Raw genomic sequence first — 25,190 nt, forward strand, 5'->3', positions numbered from 1 at the left:
GGGACAACTGTGGCAGAAGGAGGGACAGCTGTGGCAGAAGGGGGGACAGCTGTGGCAGAAGGGGGGACAGCTGTGGTAGAAGGGGGGACAGCTGTGGCAGGAGGGGGGACATCAGTGGCAGAAGGAGGGACAGCTGTGGCAGAAGGAGGGACAGCTGTGGCAGAAGGGGGGACAGCTGTGGCAGGAGGAGGGACAGCTGTGGCAGAAGGAGGGACAGCTGTGGCAGAAGGGGGGACAGCTGTGGATAGCTGCAGAGTATAAAGTGATTGAGGTTGAACTTCATACACACACTGTCCCTTTGCCCTGAATGAACAGAATGACAGGTTCTCTTTAACATGAATGGGGCAATATGCCATATATATATATATATATAGAAGGAGGTTGTTCAAATTTCCTTTCTTCAGTATTAGGTGTTTAATGTTTTGATCCTAAAGGGTCAGAAGCTTGGATACTTATTATCGGGCTGGTAGAGCAGAAGACAACCATGGAGACCACGGTGAGAGATGTCCTGCTGAATGCGCTGGAGAACCTTGAATCCCGACAACTGAACAGGTTCAGAAGAAAACTCACCGATGTGGACATTGATGAGGATTACAGCAAAATCCCGAGAGGTCGCCTGGAAAATGCAGAAGCCGACAGGGTTGTTGATATCATCCGGGATTTCTACGGAGACTCTTACGGCTGTAAACTCACACTTGATGTTCTAATTCACATTAACGAGAGACAAGTGGAAGATGACCTCCGTAAAGACTTGGAGAAAAGTAAGTAACTTGATCTCACAAAACATAAAACATGGAAAAATACATTCATTTGTTATCACATACAGGGCACTTAACCACTTCCCACCCAGCCTAATACAATGACGGCAGGGCAGGACTTTCCATGCAGCCGTTCTGCGGGTGTGATCTGTCACCTATTGTGTCTACCGGACACAGCCGATGACTGATCACTGTACCGCCACTCTGCTGGTCCATGTGATCGCTGTGACCAATCACAGCAGATCACATGATAATTGTAAACAATAAATGGCTTTGATTCATTCCATTCATTGTGCACAATTGTGTTGCTAGCTGTGATTGGACACACTGATCACATGGTACAGACAGGGCCAATCACAGCCCATCTGTACCATGTCACTGACTGTGGCCAATCACAGCTAATTACAACAATACATAGTGTCTATTGTACACAGCCAATGACTGATCACTGTACCGGCCCTCTGCTGGTACCATGTGATTGCTGTGACCAATCACAGCAGATCACATACTTGTAAAAATTGAATGGCTTTGATTCATGCCATTCATAGTGTACAATTGTTTTGCTAGCTGTGATTGGACACACTGATCACATGGTACAGACAGGGCCAATCACAGCCCATCTGTACCATGTTGTTGACTGGCCAATCACAGCTAATTACAACAATACATAGTGTCTATCGTACACAGCCGATGAATGATTACTGTACCAGCCCTCTGCTGGTACCATGTGATCGCTGTGACCAATCACAGCAGATCACATACTTGTAAACAATGAATGGCTTTGATTCATGCCATTCATAGTGTACAGTTGTGTTGCTAGCTGTGATCACACTGATCACATGGTACAGACAGGGCCAATCACAGTCCATCTGTACCATGTCATTGGCTGTGGCCAATCACAGCTAATCACAACAAGTGAATGAATCAATTTCATTCAGTAAAATAAGACTCTTGATCACTTCCCCACAGTAGTGCAACGTTACTACAGTAACATTGTAATGCTTTGGTCACAGTGTGCTACAAAAAAAGTCAAAAAGGAAAAATGTAATAAAGAAAACAAAATAAAAAAAAGTAGACTTTTTTTTTTCCGTACTGACACTAGTCAGTGCGCCTGATCACCGCCACACCAGTTTATATGATGACACAGTACTGTACTGGTGACAATATGTAAACATAAAAAAAAGTGAAACCTTTTTTGTTTTAATTTCTTAATTTTCCAAAAAAAATGACAAAAAAATCACAACTTAAAAAACCACGCCTCTTACAAAATAGCTTAGACTGTCTGCTTTCTAAAAAGGGGTCATTTGGGAAGTATTTGTACTGTCCTGGCATTTTAGGATCTCAAGAAATGAGATCGGCCGTCAGTACATCAAGTATGATCAATTTTCAGATATATCCCATAGCTTGTGGACTCTATAACTTTCCTACAGACTAAATAATATACACTGATTTTGGTTATTTTCACCAAAGAAAAGTAGCAGAACACATTTTGGCCTAAATACATGAAGAACAATTATTTATTTGCAAAATTTTATAACAGAAATGAAGAAAAACTTTGTGAAGGGGGCAGAGGACAGTAGTGTGGAGGAGAGATGTGAAGGGGGCAGAGGACAGTAGTGTGGGGGAGAGATGTGAAGGGGACAGAGGACAGTAGTGTGGAGGAGAGATGTGAAGGGGGCAGAGGACAGTAGTGTGGGGGAGAGATGTGAAGGGGACAGAGGACAGTAGTGTGGAGGAGAGATGTGAAGGGGGCAGAGGACAGTAGTGTGGAGGAGAGATGTGAAGGGGGCAGAGGACAGTAGTGTGGAGGAGAGATGTGAAGGGGGCAGAGGACAGTAGTGTGGGGGAGAGATGTGAAGGGGACAGAGGACAGTAGTGTGGAGGAGAGATGTGAAGGGGACAGAGGACAGTAGTGTGGAGGAGAGATGTGAAGGGGGCAGAGGACAGTAGTGTGGGGCAGAGATGTGAAGGGGGCAGAGGACAGTAGTGTGGGGCAGAGATGTGAAGGGGGCAGAGGACAGTAGTGTGGGGCAGAGATGTGAAGGGGGCAGAGGACAGTAGTGTGGAGGAGAGATGTGAAGGGGGCAGAGGACAGTAGTGTGGAGGAGAGATGTGAAGGGGGCAGAGGACAGTAGTGTGGGGGAGAGATGTGAAGGGGGCAGAGGACAGTAGTGTGGGGGAGATGTGAAGGGGGCAGAGGACAGTAGTGTGGGGGAGAGATGTGAAGGGGGAAGAGGACAGTAGTGTGGGGGAGAGATGTGAAGGGGGCAGAGGACAGTAGTGTGGGGGAGAGATGTGAAGGGGGCAGAGGACTGTAGTGTGGGGCAGAGATGTGAAGGGGGCAGAGGACAGTAGTGTGGAGGAGAGATGTGAAGGGGGCAGAGGACAGTAGTGTGGAGGAGAGATGTGAAGGGGGCAGAGGACAGTAGTGTGGGGGAGAGATGTGAAGGGGGCAGAGGACAGTAGTGTGGGGCAGAGATGTGAAGGGGGCAGAGGACAGTAGTGTGGAGGAGAGATGTGAAGGGGGCAGAGGACAGTAGTGTGGAGGAGAGATGTGAAGGGGGAAGAGGACAGTAGTGTGGGGGAGAGATGTGAAGGGGGCAGAGGACAGTAGTGTGGAGGAGAGATGTGAAGGGGGCAGAGGACAGTAGTGTGGGGGAGAGATGTGAAGGGGCAGAGGACAGTAGTGTGGGGGAGAGATGTGAAGGGGACAGAGGACAGTAGTGTGGAGGAGAGATGTGAAGGGGACAGAGGACAGTAGTGTGGAGGAGAGATGTGAAGGGGGCAGAGGACAGTAGTGTGGGGGAGAGATGTGAAGGGGGCAGAGGACAGTAGTGTGGAGGAGAGATGTGAAGGGGGCAGAGGACAGTAGTGTGGGGGAGAGATGTGAAGGGGGCAGAGGACAGTAGTGTGGAGGAGAGATGTGAAGGGGGCAGAGGACAGTAGTGTGGGGGAGAGATGTGAAGGGGGCAGAGGACAGTAGTGTGGGGGAGATGTGAAGGGGGCAGAGGACAGTAGTGTGGGGGAGAGATGTGAAGGGGGAAGAGGACAGTAGTGTGGGGGAGAGATGTGAAGGGGGCAGAGGACAGTAGTGTGGGGGAGAGATGTGAAGGGGGCAGAGGACAGTAGTGTGGGGGAGAGATGTGAAGGGGGCAGAGGACAGTAGTGTGGGGGAGAGATGTGAAGGGGGCAGAGGACAGTAGTGTGGGGGAGAGATGTGAAGGGGGCAGAGGACTGTAGTGTGGGGCAGAGATGTGAAGGGGGCAGAGGACAGTAGTGTGGAGGAGAGATGTGAAGGGGGCAGAGGACAGTAGTGTGGGGAAGAGATGTGAAGGGGGCAGAGGACAGTAGTGTGGGGCAGAGATGTGAAGGGGGCAGAGGACAGTAGTGTGGAGGAGAGATGTGAAGGGAGCAGAGGACAGTAGTGTGGGGAAGAGATGTGAAGGGGGCAGAGGACAGTAGTGTGGGGGAGAGATGTGAAGGAGGTAGAGGACAGTAGTGTGGGGGAGAGATGTGAAGGGGGCAGAGGACAGTAGTGTGGGGGAGAGATGTGAAGGGACAGAGGACAGTAGTGTGGGGGAGAGATGTGAAGGGGGAAGAGGACAGTAGTGTGGAGGAGAGATGTGAAGGGGGCAGAGGACAGTAGTGTGGAGGAGAGATGTGAAGGGGACAGAGGACAGTAGTGTGGGGGAGAGATGTGAAGGGGGCAGAGGACAGTAGTGTGGAGGAGAGATGTGAAGGGGACAGAGGACAGTAGTGTGGAGGAGAGATGTGAAGGAGGCAGAGGACAGTAGTGTGGGGGAGAGATGTGAAGGGGCAGAGAACAGTAGTGTGGGGGAGAGATGTGAAGGGGGCAGAGGACAGTAGTGTGGGGGAGAGATGTGAAGGGGGCAGAGGACAGTAGTGTGGGGGAGAGATGTGAAGGGGGCAGAGGACAGTAGTGTGGGGGAGAGATGTGAAGGGGGCAGAGGACAGTAGTGTGGGGGAGAGATGTGAAGGGGGCAGAGGACAGTAGTGTGGGGAGTTTGAACTGACCCTTAAGGAGGGGTGGGCTCCCTCAGTCTATCCATCATAATCCATGTGCTTCTACTATGGGGGCTCTCAAAATTTATAGATTTAGGGACTGCAGAATATTGGGGTGCCATGAAGGGGCTCTGCAGTTTACATATGTATTTGCAAATGTGTGCAATCTAATCCCGTTTTTAACGCATACTGTTAGACAGGGCAATTCGGTTGGTTGCAGGCTGGTCGGTAATTTGAGCTGGGAATTTTTTCTTTTATTGTTTGACACTTTTCCTGAGAAGCCTCAAGAGGTGTAAACATGGCTGAGATTTCTTAAAAAACAGCATTCAGGTACATTTTTCTGAAATATCAATTCCTAGGAACTTAAAAGCAGAAACTCGCTCCACCAGTTCACGTTTAACCCCTTCAGTACTTCTACCCCCTTCCTGTCCAGACCAATTATCAGCTTTCAGCGCTCTCACACGTTGAATGACAATTGTGTGGTCATGCAACACTGTACTCAAACTCAATTTGTATCATTTTTTGAGACAAAAATAGAGCTTTCTTTTGGTGGTATTTAGTCACCACTGGGGTTTTTTATTTTTTTGCCAAAAAAGACCAAATATTTTGAAAAAAAAAAGTTTTTCTTAGTTTCTATTACAAAGTTTTGTAAATTAGTAATTTTTTTCCTCCCTCACTGATGGGCACTGATAGGCTGCATTGATGTGGAGTCACTGATGGGCACTGATAGGCTGCACTGATGAGGTGTCACTTATGGACACTGATAGGCTGCACTGATGAGATGTCACTGATGGGCACTGATAGGCTGCACTGATGGGCATGGATAGGCAGGACTGATCAGGTGTCACTTATGGACACTGATAGGCTGCACTGATGAGGTGTCACTTATGGACACTGATAGGTTGTAGTGATGAGATGTCACTGATGGGCACTGATAGGCTGCACTGATGGGCACGGATAGGCAGCACTGATGAGGTGTCACTTATGGACACTGATAGGCTGCACTGATGGGCACTGTTAAGCTGCACTGATAGGCGGCACTGCTGGGCACCAATAGGCGGCACTGCTGGGCACCGATAGGTAACACTGATTCAACTGGTGGGCACTGATTCAGTTGATAGGCACTAATGTTCACTGATTCAACTGGTGGGCACTTATTCAGCTAATGGGCACTGATGGTCATTGATTCAACTGATGGGCACTGATTGCCAACACATATGGTCACTGATGGGCACTATTGGTCGCACTGATTGGGCTACACTGACCAACAGGGTACGGATGATTAGTGCCCTGATGATCAGTGTAGATGTCCCCCTGCAAAATGCGTGAGGAGAGGACTGCCGATAACCGGCATTTCCTATTTACCTGGCGATCAGCTGTGATTGGACACAGCTGGTCACATGGTAAAATCCCTTTCCTTAGTCATGTGATCAGCTGTGTCCGAAGGACACACCAATCACAGATCAAGCGCAGTGCTTGCCCCAGCGGGCGTGCGGGGTGTCTGGTTCTGGCAGGACACCCATGGACGCACTTCCAGAACTAGTGGACCGCGCTGTAGCCATCTTTTGGCTATAGCGCGGTCGAGAACTTGGTCAATGACAATTGTGCGGTCATGCAACACTACCCATATGAAATTTTATCCTTTTTTTTCCACACAAAGCTTTCTTCTGGTGAGAATTTGGGGAAAAAAATATTTATTTTTGTTTTTGTTATACAAATTTGCAAATATATAACCTTTCTTTTTAAATGTAGGCCAAAATGTATTCTGCTATCCTTCTTTGGTGAAAATAACCCAAATCGGTGTATAATTTTTAATCTATAAGAAAGTTATAGACTCCATGAAGTTTGGGATATATAAATCGGTCAATTCTGATCCTTGAGGCCTGAGAATGTCAGGACAGTACAAATATCCCCCAAATTACCCTTTTTTGGAAAATAGACAGTCCAAGGTATATTGTAAGAAGCATGGTGAATTTTTTGAAGCTGTGATTTTTCATCACAATTTTTTGGAAAATTAAGACAGACATAGCAGCAGCACCAAGACAAGGTCATCTAGTGCCCAGGGCGAAGATGTCAAGCAGCACCCCCAGCAAAGATCCTTCCCCCCCCCCCCAAAAAAAAACAATTTGAGCACTAATCTTCACACTTACCCCCCCCCCCCCCCCATCCCAAGCATAAATACTCTTTGCAAGCCAAAATTCTCCCCCCAAAATATTTCCCCGTCTTCCAGTACAAATCCCTCCTCCCAGCTCAAACCCTCTCACTCCCTAACTCCCCCCTCCTTGCACAATCCCACTACCCCTCAAATTTCCCCTCTGCGCATAAATCTTCTCCCCTCCAAATCCCCCTCTTGCAGCACAAATCTACCCCAAATTCCCTCTCATAGGACTTATCCTACTCCCAAATGTCCCCTCCTAGCACAAATCCCTCTCCCCCCCCAATCATTCCTACTAGCACAAATCCCCAATCGCAAATCCCCTTTACTAAAAGAAATCCACTCTCCTAGCACAAATCCCCCCCCCCCCCCCCTCAATCATTCCTACTAGCACAAATCCCCAATCACAAATCCCCTTTACTAAAAGAAATCCACTCTCCTAGCACAAATCCCCCCCCCCCCAATCATTCCTACTAGCACAAATCCCCAATCGCAAATCCCCCTTCCTAATGGAAATCCACTCTCCTAGTACAAATCCCCCCAATCATTCCTACTAGCACAAATCCCCAATCTCAAATCCCCCTTCCTAACAGAAATCCACTCTCCTACAACAAATCCCCCCCCCCCAATCATTCCTACTAGCACAAATCCCCAATCACAAATCCCCCTTCCTAACAGAAATCCACTCTCCTACCACAAATCCCCCCCCCCCCCCAATCATTCCTACTAGCACAAATCCCCAATCGCAATTTCCCCTTCCTAACAGAAATCCACTCTCCTAGTACAAATCCCCCCCCCCCAAATCACCCATTCTAGTACAACCCACCAAAATTCCCACTGCGCCCAGGGCAACCGCCCCTCCTGCCCACCCCTTGTCCCTGGAGTAATCTCTCTAATGGATCCCTGGACAGCATTAAATGACAAATGTGCCAGCCCCTTCCCCGCTCTCCATCCTGACAACACCGCAACAGCGGGCAGGATAGGGGAGAACCAGGTAGCTCCGCGGGGGAGGAGAGAGCACAAGGGGACAGAGCTCCAATCATCTCCCACTTATCCAAAACTATCTTTTTATTTTTTGCTTGGCATAGACATTTCTCCTGTTTTGTTAGATTGACATACAATTTAATGGCATCGTTTCTCTTTTAGTTCAACGTCCAACCTTTGCGAAACTGCCGTCTGTGCAAAACAATGTGAAAGTTGTATTTTTTCAGTTGATTTATCTCCTCCTTTCATCAGGTATGTCACAGTTAAATCTCATGTTGGATGACAGCAAGGCACGCATAGCTATTCATGTTATTGATTGAATTTTTCGAGTCCAGGCCCTGCTCTTCACTTTTAAACTTGGCTGGCCAGGCCATTCTTGCAATTTTCCATTCCATTTTTATTTTTCCCTTACATCTTTCAGAGTTTGTGAAAGACCCCCCCCCCCCCCCAAACCATTTGCTGAAAGCATAGGACCAGTAGAATAAAAGGAAGGTGCTACAGATTTTTTTAGGTCCTGTGATATTTGCGCCAATGTTTATCACAACAATATTTTCCCTAAAAATACACTAAAATCACTATTAGTGGATATGTGGGGTCTTCAAAACGTTTTCCGCACCTTTTTAAACTCAATTATGTAAATTAAAGTACAGAAACTTTTTGAAGACCCCCTCGTACATACATGGCAAAATGTACAAAATTCCTGGTTAATTACTACTAAACATAAAAGTTAAAACTGTATTAAATGAATAAATAACAAATATTTGTACATTTTAAATTGCACCTTTTTGTGAAATGGTGAAAACTGCAGGTGAACAAAAGTGTAAATAAAAACAATATCCTCTAAAAATCTGAGGTTATCATTTTTCACTTACGACTTTCAGAGTTTCTAAAAGACCCCCCCTCCCAAAACCATATATTTTCTGAAAGCACATGACCTATAGGGAAAAAAAGTGCACTACGGATTTTTTTAGGCCCTGCAATAGTTGCGCAAATGTTCATCAAATTGCTATTTTCACTAAAAATACACTAAAATCATTATTAATGGATATACACGCGGTAACATTTACTAAATTCCTGCTAAATTCCTACTAAACAGAAAAGTAAAAACTGTACTGAGTTAAGAAATAACAAATATTTGCACATTTTAAATTGCATCCTTTTGTGAATGAGTGACAACGGAAGGTGCGCAAAACTGTAAATGAAAACAGTTTACTCTAAAAATCTGAGGTTATCATTTTTCACTTACAGCTTTCAGAGTTTCGAAAAGATCCCCCCCCTCCCCCCAAAGCATATATTTTCAAAAAGCATGTGATCTATAAAATATTAAAAAAAGTGCTACTCATTTTTTAGGCCCCGCAATAGTTGCACAAATGTTCCTCAATTTGCTATTTTCACAAAAAATACACTAACATAATTATTAGTGGATGCACAAATGGCAAAATTTACAAAATTCCTGATAAATTTCTACTTCACAGAAAAGTTAAAATTCTACTGAGTTAATAAATGACAAATATTTGTACATTTTAAATCGTGAGATGGTAAAAACTGAAGGTGCGCAAAACTGTAAATAAAAATAATTGTCTCTAAAAACTGGAGGTTATCATTTTTCACTTAGAATTTTCAGAGTCTGTAAAAGAACCTCCAAACCATATATTTTCTGAAAGCACATGACCTATAGAATAAAAGAATAATGTGCTGATGATTTTTTGACCCTGTAATAGTTGTGCAAATGTTCATCAAATCTCTATCTTCATTAAAAATACACTAAAATCATTATTAGTGGATACATACATGGCAAAATTTACAAAATTCCTGCTAAATTCCTACTAGATATAAAAGATAAAACTGTATTGAGTTAATACATAATAAATATTGGTACACTTTGAATCGTGACTTTTTGAGAAATGGTAAAAACTGAAGGTGCGCAAAACTGTAAATAAAAATAATTGTTTCTAAAAACTGGAGGTTATCATTTTTCACTTAGAACTTTCAGAGTCTGTAAAAGAACCTCCAAACCATATATTTTCTGAAAGCACATGACCTATAGAATAAAAGAAATATGTGCTGCTGATTTTTTGACCCTATAATAGTTGTGCAAATGTTCATCAAATCTCTATCTTCATTAAAAATACACTAAAATCATTATTAGTGGATATAAAAGATAAAACTGTATTGAGTTAATACATAATAAATATTGGTACATTTTGAATCGTGACTTTTTGAGAAATGGTAAAAACTGAAGGTGCGCAAAACTGTAAATAAAAATAATTGTCTCTAAAAATCTGGAGGTTATCATTTTTCACTTAGAACTTTCAGAGTCTGTAAAAGAACCTCCAAACCATATATTTTCTGAAAGCACATGACCTATAGAATAAAAGAATAATGTGCTGCTGATTTTGTGACCCTGTAATAGTTGTGCAAATGTTCATCAAATCTCTATCTTCATTAAAAATACACTAAAATCATTATTAGTGGATACATACATGGCAAAATTTACAAAATTCCTGCTAAATTCCTACTAGATATAAAAGATAAAACTGTATTGAGTTAATACATAATAAATATTGGTACATTTTGAATAGCGCCTTTTTGTGAAATGGTAAAAACTAAAGGGTGCAAAACTGTAAATAAAAACAATTTATTTTAAAATCTGAGGTTAATAATTTTTCACTTACAGCTTTCAGAGTTTGTAAAAGACCCCCCCCCCCCAACCATGTATTTTATAAAAGCAAAGGACCTATAGAATAAAAAAAAAAACTACAGATTTTTTAGACCTGGCAATAGTTGTGCAAATGTTCAGAAGGGGACCAGACTTATGATACTACTGGAAGTGTTGAATGCTGAAGATTTTTTGGCAAGTTTAGCTCTTCAAGAGTTTTTTTTCTTTTAATAGAGACAGTCGGTTTAAGGCAGTTTGTTTTTGGAAGTCACCATGCCTGGAATTACTGCAATAAAAAGTCACATATCAAATAATTGATTGAAAAAAATTCTTATTCCTTTATGCATGTTGTTAGATTCATAATCTCTCTTTCTATTGATAATAAGCATGTGTATACAGGGAACATTCTAATCTGCTTATGGGGGGACCTGGAAATAAAACATTGACTTTTTCTTTCTGTAGGTAACTCATATATAAATCTGAGCGTCCGTTTCAGTTCACAACAACCAAAAACTAAGAAAGAATTGCCCCCTTCTGATGCAGGTAAGTGGTATTTTTTTACACTTATGTTTTTTTAAAACTTCATTTTAATTTACAAACTATGAAAATATATTCCTATGAGCATAAAACTGAAGAAATATGTTTTCTTTTTATGCAGTGAAAGAATTCAAGGAGGAAAACACAACTCAGACAGATCAGGGCTGCTGTAAGTATCCAGACTCATAAGGTGATCTTACTGGTATTGCTATTCTGCAAAGAAGAATGGGCAGAAATGTCCCTCTCTAGATGTGCAAAGCTGGGAGAGACGTCCCCAAAAAGACTTGCAGCTGGAATTGCAGCCAAAGGGGGTCCTACAAAGTATTGACTCCGGGGGGCTGAGTACAAATGCCGCCACACTTTTCACAGATTTATTTTTTAAAACCTTTTGGTGTGTTGTGTTGGTCTATCACATCAAATCCCAATCAAATACATTGTAACATGACAACATGTGGAAAATTTCAAGGGGTAGGAAGACTTTTTCAAGGCACTGTAGAATGCTGGCAGTGGGCCCACAGTGTCCAGCATTGTAATGCTGCACAGTAAATGCCTGTGGCCAGGGGCGGACTGAGAACTCATGGGGCCCCCAGCAGGGGCGGACTGGCCATTTGGAAACTCGGGCACTGCCCGAGGGCCCGGGGTCAGTAGGGGGCCCCATGAGATGCCCCTGGTACCTTTTTCATAGGCTTTTCTGAGTTTGGGCGAGGACACAGGGGCCCCATTATCCCCTATTGCCTGGGGGCCCCATGAGTTGTCAGTCCGCCCCTGGCCCCCAGGCAATAGGGGATCATGGGGCCCCTGTGTCCTCGCCCACACTCAAATTACACCCAAAAAAGCCTATGAAAGGTACTAGGGGCATCTCATGGGGCCCCCCTACTGACCCTGGGCCCTCGAGCAGTGCCCAAATTGTTAGTCCGCCCCTGACTGTGGCTTTGTGTAACAAAAAAGCATACTTAATCCATCAGCGGACCAATTTTGGGGAAATCTGGGATAATTTCTAGGCATTTTGCCATGGCACCCCTGGAGAACCCAGATGGCACCCTAGGGTCATGTTTCTCAACCTAGGCACCCTATAAAATTATGGACAATGTCAAGACACCTTTTTACATTTTGCACAATCTCAAGGCCCCCCATTCTAAAATGTAAAATATGATTCTAATCGTTTTACATAACGCAGCAACATCCACACGCATAGGCCACCCAACGTTGGTGGTGATTTATTCTTCCAAAGCAAATATTCCTTTGCAAACTGGTACTGACTAGTATTTCAGTGTTTCTCTTCCTCACTCAGCTAATGTGACCCCACTGACAATAGAGAGGGGCATGGGAGGGGCAAAAAAGGATGCTGTGCAGGCGCCCGATGTCCTCCATATCAACTAGTGATGTAATTGGTTGCTAGGATGCCAGCAGCTGGCAGGTTGTAAAAGTGCACAATGAAAACCTATGGCTTTGTGTAACTAAAAGGCCGGCTTGATTCACCTGCTGCCTTGTATACAATTTGTGGGCAATTTTTAAGCATTTTGCCAAGGCATCCCTGAAAAAGCCTGAAGGCACCCCAAGGTGCCTGGGAACCCTGGTTGAGAAAGGCCGCATTAAGCTATTAAAGTGATTGCAAAGGTACATTTTTATTAAAATAAAAAACATGTCATACCGACCTGCTCTGTGCATTATTATTGCATAGAGCAGCCCCCAGCCTCTTCTTCTGAGGAGCCCAGCTGGCACTCTAGGCTCCTTCTCTTCTCTGAATGCCTCCATAGCAAGCTGCTTGCTATGGGAGTACTTATGTGGGCTCAATCCCAAACTGAGCTGTGTGCATCTATAGACACACACACACCATGGCTTGGTCACACCCCCACTTCCTCCTCATTGAGTTTGACCAACAGCAGCTCCCTTTGCCCTCTGTAAAGCCAGTGAATGCAGGGAGAAAGCAGAATAGGGCTGCTGACAGGGACAACGCTGGATCGAGAGTGTTGTCAGGTAAATATTTTTTTTTTGGGGGGGGGGGAATCACAGACAGTGGAAGGTTATTAATTATAATGCATTCTCTGCATTTAGGTAAAAAATCTTTTATATGCAGACTCCCCTAAATACTCACCAGAGCCTGATCTCAGTCCAGCACTGTGCACATCTGCAGCAGCACTACTCCCTTCTCCCATCTCTCAAAGGCTCGGCTGAGAGCAGCGGGAGTTGTTTGCTCACAAGACAGATGCGTCCCTAGGGTTGGTGTCACCCGGTGCGGTAACACTTAGTGACACCCCCTCCGACGATCCGGGCAGAATGGATCGGATCTGCGGATTGAGCATAATGGATAGGACTCCAATCCATTATGCTCAATCTGCAGATCCGATCCATCCTGCGGGGATCGTCGGCTTTCTTTACAACTTACCTTTACCTGGAGCGGGTCCAGGACAACTGTGCATGCAGGCACGATCAATCGATGATAGCAGTAGTTCTATCATCGATTGATCGTGCCTGAAACCGGGACATACACAGTTGCTTCAGGGGGCATATCTACATGGGAGACACATCTTGCCAATACACCGGTGTCACCCCGCAGGATCGTCAACGTGCAACCTATACTGGGTGACACCGGACCCGTTCCAAGAAAAGGTAAGTTGTAAAGAGAGCCGACGATCCCCACAGGATGGATCCATCCGTCAGGGATTGGATCCATCCTGTGGAGATCGTCAGCTTGCTTTACAACCTACCTTTTTGTGGAGTGGGTCCGGTGTCAACCCGTGTGGTCAGTGTCACCCGGTGCGGACCGTACCCCCCGCACCTGCCTTGGGACGCCACTGCTCACAGGTTTTGACTGACAGCAGCAGGAGCCGAGAGTCGGGGGTGAGGGTGAGCCGGGCTGTGTGTCTGAATAGAGGCAAACAGCCCAGCTTTAGAAAATAAAATACCCTAAAAACAAGATCAGGGACTGTACTGCCTCCGAGTGTGTTGAGATGTGGAAAAATGCATGTTGCCTGTCCGTGCAAAGCTTAGGAGGACCCAAAACCCAGTGGCCTTCAAGGGGGTAATGCTACATATGAAATGGTGCATTCCCAGGCAGAGACTGCAGTCATCACAGACTAGCATGGTTTTTGTTTGTCGGAGAGTGAAGAAGTATAGTATACTCTACACTTCTACCATAAGTCTGCCAAGGCTTGCCATAGAATAGCCGTGTCCAGGTTTGTTTTATTATTCCCAGAGAGAACCTTCTAAATAGACCAGACTGTAGAAGTCTTCTGTTTCTGCACTTTGGTATACTTTGTGGGTAGGAAGGAATCATTAGATGTCTCTGCAGCATTCCATGAACAAGATATGTCTAAGCCAGCAGGTCAAAAACTAGACTGTACAGTACATATCATTGCAGAAATGGTATTACTTTCTTATTTTTATACCAAAATGTATCAGTTTCCCACCAAGCAAGGAAAAAACCCAGACAGAATATCATCAGGGCTATCCACAACGCAGGATAAAGAAAAACAATACTGCATTTAATGACACTCCGTGTGTTTCCTCCCATGTTTCATCAAATTCTTCCGTTTCTCTCTCCTCTCAAGGTGTCTCCAAGAAAAAACATTCATGCAAATCTAAAAGACGAGCTCAGGGTGAAGGGTCACAGGATAGATCGCACATGAAACGTACAGATGAGCTTGTACCTTGTCCATCTGTAGGAGGTGATCTTAGTTTGGCGACAGGTAATACAAATGGCGGTAACAGTACCTCTAATGCTACATTGGTGATGGATCTTCTCCTCGTTCTTCTAACACAGGTTCTTCACCGGATAGTCAGGCACATGTTACTTCACAGACAGGGATTGTCTTAGGTCAGGAACACAACAACCAACATACATCAAAAGGACTGTCACAGGGAAGGGGGTGGAGGGGGTGAAGTGAGGGGTGCTAAACATGTTACACCTTAAATACAGGTGTAACATGTAACATGTTTAGAATGCTGAGAGGCCGCATGAAAGCGTACCTAAAGATAAACACAGCTGTGCCGAGAGTGCGGGCCCTGCGTACTACCGGCACAGTCACCAACGGCTAACGGAAAGCTTCCAATCTGTATTTGCGATCAGGAGCTTTTTGATCATGTGACCACTGTGAGAGCCAATCACGGTGGTCACATGATCTGAAACCCCGCCCCACCTCCCCTTATCTGAAACCCCTTAAAGGGCTGGGAGGCGCCGGTGGGAAAATAGAATGCAGCAGTCAGGATGAGAGGAGGGAAAGAGGGGGGTAAAGAGAAAGTTAGAGGGGAAGAAAGGAGGGGGAGGGAGAGAAGGGGAGAGAGAGGGGAAGAGGGTGGGGAGGGAGAGAGGGGAAGAGATAGGGGGAGGGAGAGGATGAGAGAGAAGGGGGAGGGAGAGGAGGGGGAGGGAGAGGATGAGAGAGAAGGGGGAGGGAGAGAAGGGGGAGGGAGAGGAGGAGAGAGAAGGGGGGGAGAGGAGGAGGAGAGAGAAGGGGGGGGGGAGAGGAGGAGAGAGAAGGGGGAGGGAGGAGAAGAGGGGGGAGAGAGGAGAAGAGGGGGGAGAGAGGAGAAGAAGGGGGAGAGAGGAGAAGAGGGGGGAGAGAGGAGAAGAGGGGGGAGAGAAGAGAAGAGGGGGGAGAGAGGGGAGCAGGAGAGATATGGGCACAGATGGGTGTACAGAGGTCTTCCAGTGGTATCTATACAGTGGTTACTCCTTCCATAGGACTCCGCTTTTTCCTCCTTCAGGACTCTTTCACACATGTGGTTGAGCCGTGATTTAGCTGACAGGGCAGTGGCTAGAGGTGTACACATGCTGAAGCTGAGATGCTTTGCTTTGGGGTTGCGTCAGTAATTATACCCCCTATCATGGGTCTACGGACATTACCACCCACTGAACATGACCTATCCAAGTGAAAAGGGTTGTGCTACCACTGCCCTACATCTGCCTGTAATGCATGTGGTTGCAGGGCAGTGGTGAAGCATTTAGGGGGTCAAAACAGGCAGTGAGGAGGTGACATATTGCCACCTCACCACCTGTCTAATGCTTCTAAAAACTGATCTGAGTGTGGAAAGCTTTTCAAAAGGAGCGGCATTATTTCCTGCACATGTGAATTTCCTGCTCATTCATATGTGTGGGAAGATCTGCAAATGTCAAGAATGGGTATTCAGTATACATGTACTCACCAATTAATTCAATTGAAAAAAGAAAAGAAGGTGCTACTACCCATCCAATGCTCATCCCAGGAACTAGGCAGGTGCATGATCCACAGTTGCTTATCCATTCCAGAATTAAATTAAATCGATCCGCACTCCCGCCATTGTTCTAAAATCTTCGTTTTATTAAATCAACCACAGTAAAAACATCACAGGTGCAAAGCTTGGTGAGTTTCTGCTTAACAAGCCTTAGTAATAACCCATGGGTTCCTCTATGGTTCCTGGGTCACTGGGAAAGCCATGCCAATGGATGCTGGGGCCCCATGTTGCTCTGGCAGCCATCTTGGGTCAGGCATAGCCTTTTTAAAGCCCTGGCTCCAAGGTTTGGCACGCATTTGCCAGCTGGTAGAGTAGGGACATGTACCCAGCCTGGTAGGGACAGAACTAGCAGTAGGTAAAGGTTCCTGATGGTTCCAAATCTTGTAGACTTCACCTCCATAACATCTCCAAGATACGCCCGTTCTTAACCTTGGAAACTACTAAGCAATTTATTCCCTCCCTGGTTATCTCTCGCCTTGACTGTTCTAACTCCCTCCTCATTGGCCGACCTCATCGCAGGCTATCCCCTCTTCAGTCTATCATGAATGTTGCTGCCAGACTCATCCACCTTACTAACCGTTCCGTATCTGCCACCCCTCTCTGCCAATCCCTCCACTGACCTCCACTCAGTGTCCTCCATCCCTCTCTGCCAATCCCTCCACTGGCCTCCACTCAGTGTCCTCCATCCCTCTCTGCCAATCCCTCCACTGGCCCCCATTCAGTGTCCTCCATCCCTCTCTGCCAATCCCTCCACTGACCCCCATTCAGTGTCCTCCATCCCTCTCTGCCAATCCCTCCACTGGCCCCCATTCAGTGTCCTCCATCCCTCTCTGCCAATCCCTCCACTGGCTTCCCATTGCCCAATGGATAAAATTCAAAACATTAACAATAACATATATATTTATAACTCTGCCCCAAATTACATCACCAATCTTGTCTCCAAATATCACCCACACCGTCCTCTCCGCTCCTCGCAGGACCTCCTGCTCTCTAGCTCCCTTGTCTCCTCCTCCCATGCTCATCTCCAGGACTTCTCCAGAGCTTCCCCCATCCTCTGGAACTCTCTACTCCAATTTATCAGACTATCGCCTACTCGGCTCACTTTTAGGCGATCTCTGAAAACCGATCTCTTCAGGGAAGCCTATCCTGCCTTCAGCTAATAATGGAATATTCTATTCCTCCTACCAGTCCATCCCCCACAGTTATTACCTTTTGTACCACTAGCCCCTCCCTCTTAGATTGTAAGCTCCCAGGATCAGGGCCCTCCTATCCCTCTTGTATTATTATTATTATTATTATACAGTATTTATATAACACCAAAGGGTTTGCTCAGCGCTGTACAATAGCAAGGGGGACAGAACATGAGACAAGACAGAAACAATATAATACACAAGGGGTTCGAGGGCCCTGCTCTTTTGAGTTTACAATCTAGGAGGGAGGGGAAAGTGGTGCAGGAGGAAATGGCTGTGGGGAATGAAGTGGTGGGAGGAGTGGAGGAGGTCAGCTGTTAGGTGAGGGTGGGGTAGGCTTCCCTGAAGAGGTGGGTCTTCAGGGTGCGCCTGAAAGTGATGAGGGTAAGTGACAGTCTGATGGATTGGGGTAGGGAATTCCAGAGGATGGGGGAAGTCCTGGAGAAATCCTGCAATCTGGCGTGGGAGGAGGAGACCAGGGAGCTAGAGAGTAGGAGGTCCTGTGAGGAGCGGAGGGCATGGGTAGGGTAGTATTTGGGTATCAGGTCAGTTATGTAGTTTGGGGCGGCATTGTGAATGGCTTTGTAGGTCAGGGTTAGCAGTTTGAATTTGATGCACTGGGCAATCTGGAGCCAGTGAAGGGATTGGCAGAGGGGGGAGGCGGATGTGGAGCGGTTGGTGAGGTGGATGAGTCTCGCCGCTGAGTTCAGGATCCACTGGAGTGGGGATAGCGTGTGTTTGGGTAGGCCGGTGAGAAGGGAGTTGCAGTAGTCCAGGCGTGAGATGATGAGGGAGTGTACGAGTTGTTTAGTAGTGTCTGGGGTGAGGAACGTACGTATCTTGGAGATGTTGCGGAGGTGGAGCCTTCATGAGCTTGATAGCAGTATTGTTGCTGTATTGTCTCCCGTTATATTGTAAAGCGCTGAGCAAACTGTTGGCGCCATAAATCCTGTATAATAACAATAATAATAGGGACATGTACCCAGCCTGGTAGGGATAGAACTAGCAGTAGGGAAAGGTTCCTGATGAGAAGGGAAATCTTGCATCTTGGACCCCTGCCTGTTTGGGCAAAAGACAGCCAGGCAATGGTCTTCTCCCCTCTACAGAAGCTGACAGTTTGTCTGCATCCTGCTCTCCACCTGCTATTGAAACCATGAGTGTTTCCAGTTGGGCTGCCTTCCCACCGGGTTCTTCGTGAACTGTCTGCATTATTTCAGTACAAGTTCTCTCGTTGCACTGGGACCGCGTTATTCCCGCCGCACCGTGCTGCACCCCACCTACAGACTAACGGCATCATTTTGTCCCAAACTAATGTTAACCTCCCTGGCGGTATGATTATTTCAGATTTTTGATGCTCAAAGCGGTACATTTTTTTGCATGGAAATATGTTTTTTTTTATTGTAGGCCTGTAATTTTTAGGAATAACTCACTGAAATCTGTCCGAACAAGAGTCTAGTAAACATCCCGGGGATGATAAAATTTGAAACACGAAATCATAAATTATAATATAATAAATAATCATAAAAATAATAATATAATAATAATAAATTTAATTTAATAATATAATCAAACCAAAAACATTGAAATGTGAAATACAGCGCCAAGTTCGCACATCGCTGAGCTCAGTCGCAGAATCGTTTTCAGTGTCTGATGAGGAATTTCCCCCACAAATCATTATCACTCAATTCTGCAAGTGGTTCTGATTTACTATCGCTGTTCTCTAGCCGGTCTAAAACCGCGTCTGACCTAAAGGGACGCTTTTTGGACGCCATGGACGTTTCTCAGTTTCCAGGCAATAAGAAAAGTAAAAATGCAGGCAGGGTGCCGGACAAAGCACTCGGGACAAAATGTATGTGAAATGGTTTGATACAGGAATGTTATACTATGTGATTTTAGTGTATTTAGTGAATGGCACTTTTTGCCATTTTTGAATTTGCCACCGTTTCATCCCCCGTACGTCCCGACGCTCACAGGGGACGGAACCCAGATGACAGATGCCGGCATCGGCCGGATTACATTGCCGGGGACACTGCAGGAGGAACATCGCGGGTGCGCAGGACAAGGTAAGTGATCGAAGGATCGTGGAGCAGCGCCGTATAGTATTCCCAAGCTCAGGGTATACTCGGTAGCTCAGGGTTACCACTTGTGGTACTGAAACCTTACCCCGAGCTACACTCGGGAATACCGCCAGGGGGGTTAATGTACTTTCATTGGAAGAACTGCTATGCTAACTTTTTTTTTCATATATACTCCTCTTGTGTCCTCCTCAGAAGCTCCTGCTGATCTTCTGCTGTGTACCAAAGAGGAGAGGAATTTGTGATATGTCAAAACTAAACTGGGCTGGGCAGTTGGATCAGTGAGCAGAAAAGTATCCTGCACTTCTATATCCCAGAGCCAGCAATCAAAGTAATGTTTCAATACTAAGAAGACACTGATGAATATGACGCATGGGCAGTCTTTTCAGACATAGGGGTTGATTTACCAAAGGCAAATAGACTGTGAACTCTGCAAGAGCAAGAGCTTAGTAAATGAGGTGAAGCTTCCCTTTGCCAAGAATACCCAATCACATGAAAGGAAAATTAAAAAAGGGCATTTTTGCTTGCACGTGATTGGACGATGGAAGCCAGCAGAGCTTTTGCTCATTTACTAAGCTCTTGAGCAACTGCACTTGCAGAGTGCAATTGCACTTTGCAAAGTGCACAGTCTAATTGCCTTTAGTAAATGAACTCCATAGGGGTTGATTTACTAAAGGCAAATAGGCTGTGCACCATACAAGGTGCAGTTGCACTCTGCAAGTGCCATTGCTCCAGAGCTTTGTAAATGAGATAAAGATTCACTTTGCAAGGAATACCCAATCATGTGCCATGAAAAGGGAAACAAAGCACTTTTACTTGCAAAGAATTGAATGATGGAAGTCAGCAGAGCTTCTGCTCATTTACTAAGCTCTGGAGCAACTGTTCTTGCCGAGTGCAACTTATCTTTGCAAAGTGCACAGTCGATTTGTGTGACGGGAGTCTCTTTGGGTGGGGGGCCCATAGAACAAAGCTCACTTTGGAGAGGTGGGGAGACCCCTGTCTCAGCTCCCCATATCCCTATTATGTGTAAGTCACCCTGTGCCTGTAAGGGGTACAGAGTGATCTGTCCTAATATTGGGGTAGGGGGTTGTGGATTGTTTAATGCCATGTGGTTGCATCCCATTGTTCTATTGTGTGTCTTGCTTGGGAGCAAACTATTATGGGATGTATGTGTTTATGTGTATTGGCTTGGTGGGGGGTGTATACAGAAGCCCTCCCTCCTGATGGGACTGTCTGTTTGTGTGTCTCTTGTTACTAAATGTAGATTGCCCCGCTCTGTGTCATTATGCAGGTGGGGGGGGGTTGTTCCCTTGAATGTATATATCTTGTATCTGTGTTAAAAATAAACTAGTCTACCTCCTGGTTTACTTCAAGACTGGTGTTGTCTAGTCTTGTATGATATGCTGTGGTGTCTGTTGTCGGTGTTCAGACAGGGAAGCGGTATCCTAACGGAAGTACTCAAGCACAGTCTGGGTCGGTTCCGTTACAATTTGCCTTTAGTAAATCGCCCCAATAGTCTCTGCTTACTCTGTCCCAGGCTCTACAGCTGCTGCATTAGGTGCAATGGCTGTAGTTACAGCTTTGGCTGTATTATATTTCTAGTATATGAACATTTCATTTGTAGACTAGCTGGTAATGTTGTATTATATTGTAAAATGTAATATTTATTTTCTTACAGAACCTCATCGATTGTCTATTCAGAAAAATAATTTTGAGAATATACAGATCAATTATCAAAACCTGATTGAAGAAAAAATCACTGATCTCCTGATGAGGTGTCGGGAGAAGAATCAAAAGCCAAGTGAAAACAAATTAAAGAAGGAATTTGAGAAGATGTGGAAGAAGACACTGAGAGATCTACAGAGAGGGAAATCCAAAACCCGCGTTGTCAAATCTATGTTTCAGCAGCTGATGAATGACATGAGCAATAAAGGATTAGCTTTAAATCAAGACTTAATGGGCATGAAGGACTTGGCTGATGTCCCGCAACCTGATTTCAAGATGGATGAGAAATATATTGACAGTGGATGGGTCAAGAAACTGAACAATTCACTTTTAGATGTATTTGGTATTAGGCAGAGAAAGGAGCAATTTAACAAAATAAATGATTTTGCTCATTCGCTTATAGGTAAGTGTAACAAATATATCAGAGGGAAGGTGGGCACTGGAGAGGACTATAATGACAACTTCTGCCAGGAATTACTTCACATGATCAACACAGAGTTTTCTAAACAGTTCAAAAGTCTTGGATTTTCCATGCAGTTTGAGCTGAATATCAAGATGCACATTCTGGGAAAGGCTTCCAGAGAGTTTCAAGAGATGCATGATAAATCCAGTACAGAGAACAGTCCAAAAGTGCGTTTGGGGAGACTGAAGCCTGGATATTTGAAAACATTTATAGAGACATTTCAGGAGAAAGATGTAAGCCAGACTAAAGCCAAAGAATTTATCGATCAATGCCTAAAACCAGCAATGAAAGATTATGTTGTTAGACATCTCGGGCAGAAAATAGTGGATATAGTGGTAAGCAACGGTCATCAGAAATTCAGCAAAAGATCGTTCTTACACCGTTTCTTTCTAGAGGAGCTCCTGGAAGAAATGTCATTTCAGAAATTCGTGCAGTTTATAGGCTCGTATGAGGAGTATACAAAAGACTGGATATTAAACTGCATTGAGCGACATGCAACACCACAAACCCTAAAGCCATTACAAGAAAACCTGCTTGGTGACGTGTACAAGAACATAAGAGCAGCTCTTGGGGAAGACACATGTCTCAATAGTTCATCAGCCTCTGACCTTCTGAAAAGTGTATGTGAGATACTGAAGGAAGAATTAGTAATCCCACAGGATGCGGTGCAAGCGGTCGATTTCCTGAACACGGCTGATGTTGGCCAATTTTCATCTGACATTCAGCTCTTCCTCCAAGATACAGAAACAGAAGTCTTATCAGAGCTGCAATCTATGGATATAAAGTCTGTACTCTCCGGGATGCTGGTGAAGCCTCAGGATGAATTGTTCAAGAAGGTGGTTGGCTGTGGGAAGCAATGTCCATTCTGTGGTGTCCCCTGTGAGGCCAATGATGTGGAACACAAGGAACACTTTGCTACCGTCCATAGACCCGAAGGCCTGGGAAGACGCAGACTGACATTTAGCGGAGACTTATCTACTGATACATGTACAACATCCGTCACATCTGATGATACATTTAGCAATTTAGACACAGGATACCAATCACACCCATACAGGGAGTATCGTACATACTATCCGGACTGGGCCATCCAACCAGATCCCAGCATTGAGTGCTCAGATTACTGGAAATATATACTTGTGAGTTTTAATGAGGAGTTTACTAAAGAATACAAAGTTAGACCAGCAACAATACCAGATGACTGGAGGAGCATCACAAAAGAAAAAGCTCTGGAGAGCCTAAAGAATATGTAAACCCAACATTCCATGTCCCTGATATGTGCCTGTCGTATCATGTACTTGTATGAGAAAGTCTCTCGTTCTCTTTGTAATGCTTCCTTTGTGTGAAATCCCCAGAGTTCCTGCCAGTCCCTCTGTTTTCCTATCAAAAACTGACCACACTAAGCAGAAGAACACACCATGGTCAGTTCTCTAGTTGTGCTGGAAACTCAGCCAGCTCTCCTTCACTGATCAGACTTGTACTGACAACCCCCCTCCTACACAACCATTCATTGGGAAGATCAGTGTGCTGCTGTTTCTCCTCTCCCAGTTCTCTAAGCTTCCTATGCAGCTGTGATCACTAAAGAAAGGCTGTACTGTACTTTTTTTATATTTATGTATATACACAAATGTTTTACCGTTCATTTCTATTTTAAATTGAATGGGTTGTTTCACAAGGTGAAGGTTCACATATACTTTGAATAAACGTTTCCGAACATTTTTATATATATAAAAAAAAATTTAACTATAATGTCTCATCCAAAAATGTAATTGCAGATAATTTGATTTTGCTGAAAATGTTCATGTTTACTGCAATGATAAATTAATCTTTGATATTTTACATATAAAGGTATGCGGTGTTATGAAAACCCTGAACATCTGATCACCTCTCACTGTACTATAGAATAAAGCAGAACTTCAATTCAGCATCCGTGTTGATAGATTTTATGAGCTGCGCCAAAACAGGCCATGTCAGTATCTACAGAACAGAAGCGGATAAAAGTCTGCAACAAAGGTGCTGCAGTGCTCCATGTATCCTCGTCTCATGCCTGTCTACTGGGATGCAGTGGCTGCGCGGACACAGCTGCTGATTCCTATTTGACAGTCATGCAAGTGTGGGTGCAAGTTCCCAAATGCAAACAGTATGCGATTGAGGATATGCACCTGCATGGCTGTCAATGTATAACCAGTTCAGGGGCGGACTGATCATTTGGAAACTCGGGTCAGTAGGGGGCCCCATGAGATGCCCCTGGTACCTTTTTCATAGGCTTTTTTGAGTTTGGGCAAAGACACAGGGGCCCCATGATCCCCTATTGCCTGGGGGCCCCATAAGTTTTCAGTCCGCCCCTGGACCAGTTGTTGTGTCTGTGCAACCACTTAGACATGCATTGAACTGCCGGCATTTGGATGCAAGGAGCACCTGTACATCTAGGCGGCCCTTCACATGGGTGTACACTTGGGTACCAGCATATACGCTCCCAGAATTCTGCACTCCGGCAAAAAATACAGTCTGGAAAAAGCCGGCTGCATAATATCTTGATATTCCATATACTGCATGCGGTAATAAGTTCCACATGCTGCTCTATTAATGTGAACTAAACAAAGTACCTTGTCCCTTTTAAAACGTATATAAACAAATCAAGTGCATACAAATGCATGCATAAAATATTACTTTAAAAGAATACAAAAAAGGCATCATAGATGATATGTACAGTATATCAATGAAAGTAATGTGCAGAGGGCTGCTGTTAGAAACCATGGGGCCCCATACAGCCAACCTGACAGGGCCCCCTTAAAAAAAAAAAAAACACAGTTTACTATGCTTCAGTTATGAATGAACACAGTGAGTGATCAGTGCTGATCACTCAATTGTGTTCGTTCAGGAAAGGAAGGGGCTGGTTAATGTGACATTTATCAGACCCTTCCCCCCACTCTCCATCCTGAAGGATCCTATTGTGTGCTTGCAGCTGCCGGTGGGAAGGAGAAAAGGGAAGGAGAGAAGGGAAGCCGGCATTGTGGGGGCCCAGGCAGCTGAGAGAATCAGATGTGTACAGGAAGGGTGATCGGCATAGTGGGTGTGGAGGGGGCCAATCCCCTGTATGGCTCTCGTTGCAGCAGCTAAAAACCAGCGAGAGGGGTCATTATTGATGTCACATGGGGTGGGGTCACATGCGTGATGTTCCCGAGTGGCACCGCCCCTTCCATTTTAAGAAATATCAAACAACCGGAGCAGGCAGATGGTGGAAGCCATCGTTGGGAGCGGAGCCTTTTTTTTTAAGATCCTTTTTTCGGGGCAGCAGCGGCAGTGATGGCGGGCATCGTGATTGATGTTGGATCTACTGCGGGGAGAAATTCTTTTAGTTTTTTCTTTAATAAAAGACTGTCTTTTTTCAGATTACACGTTTTGTT

At 45.1% G+C, this 25,190-nt stretch overlaps 1 protein-coding gene across 1 annotated transcript; it reads left to right on the top strand.

Annotated features, from left to right (window-relative positions):
- Positions 1-410: 410 nt before the first annotated feature.
- LOC149435989 (interferon-induced very large GTPase 1-like) lies at positions 411-23,707 on the top strand. Its single transcript, XM_089662190.1, has 6 exons — positions 411-761; positions 8,083-8,172; positions 11,042-11,122; positions 11,238-11,285; positions 14,668-14,805; positions 21,274-23,707. Exons 1-6 carry the CDS (start codon positions 485-487, stop codon positions 23,034-23,036), a joined length of 2,397 nt encoding a protein of 798 aa, XP_089518316.1. The 5' UTR covers positions 411-484; the 3' UTR covers positions 23,037-23,707.
- The last annotated feature ends 1,483 nt before the right edge of the window (positions 23,708-25,190 follow it).

Source organism: Staurois parvus, unplaced genomic scaffold, assembly GCF_062004578.1.
Source record: "Staurois parvus isolate SC_StPar_1 unplaced genomic scaffold, SC_StPar_1.0 ptg001435l, whole genome shotgun sequence".
NCBI lineage: Eukaryota > Metazoa > Chordata > Amphibia > Anura > Ranidae > Staurois > Staurois parvus.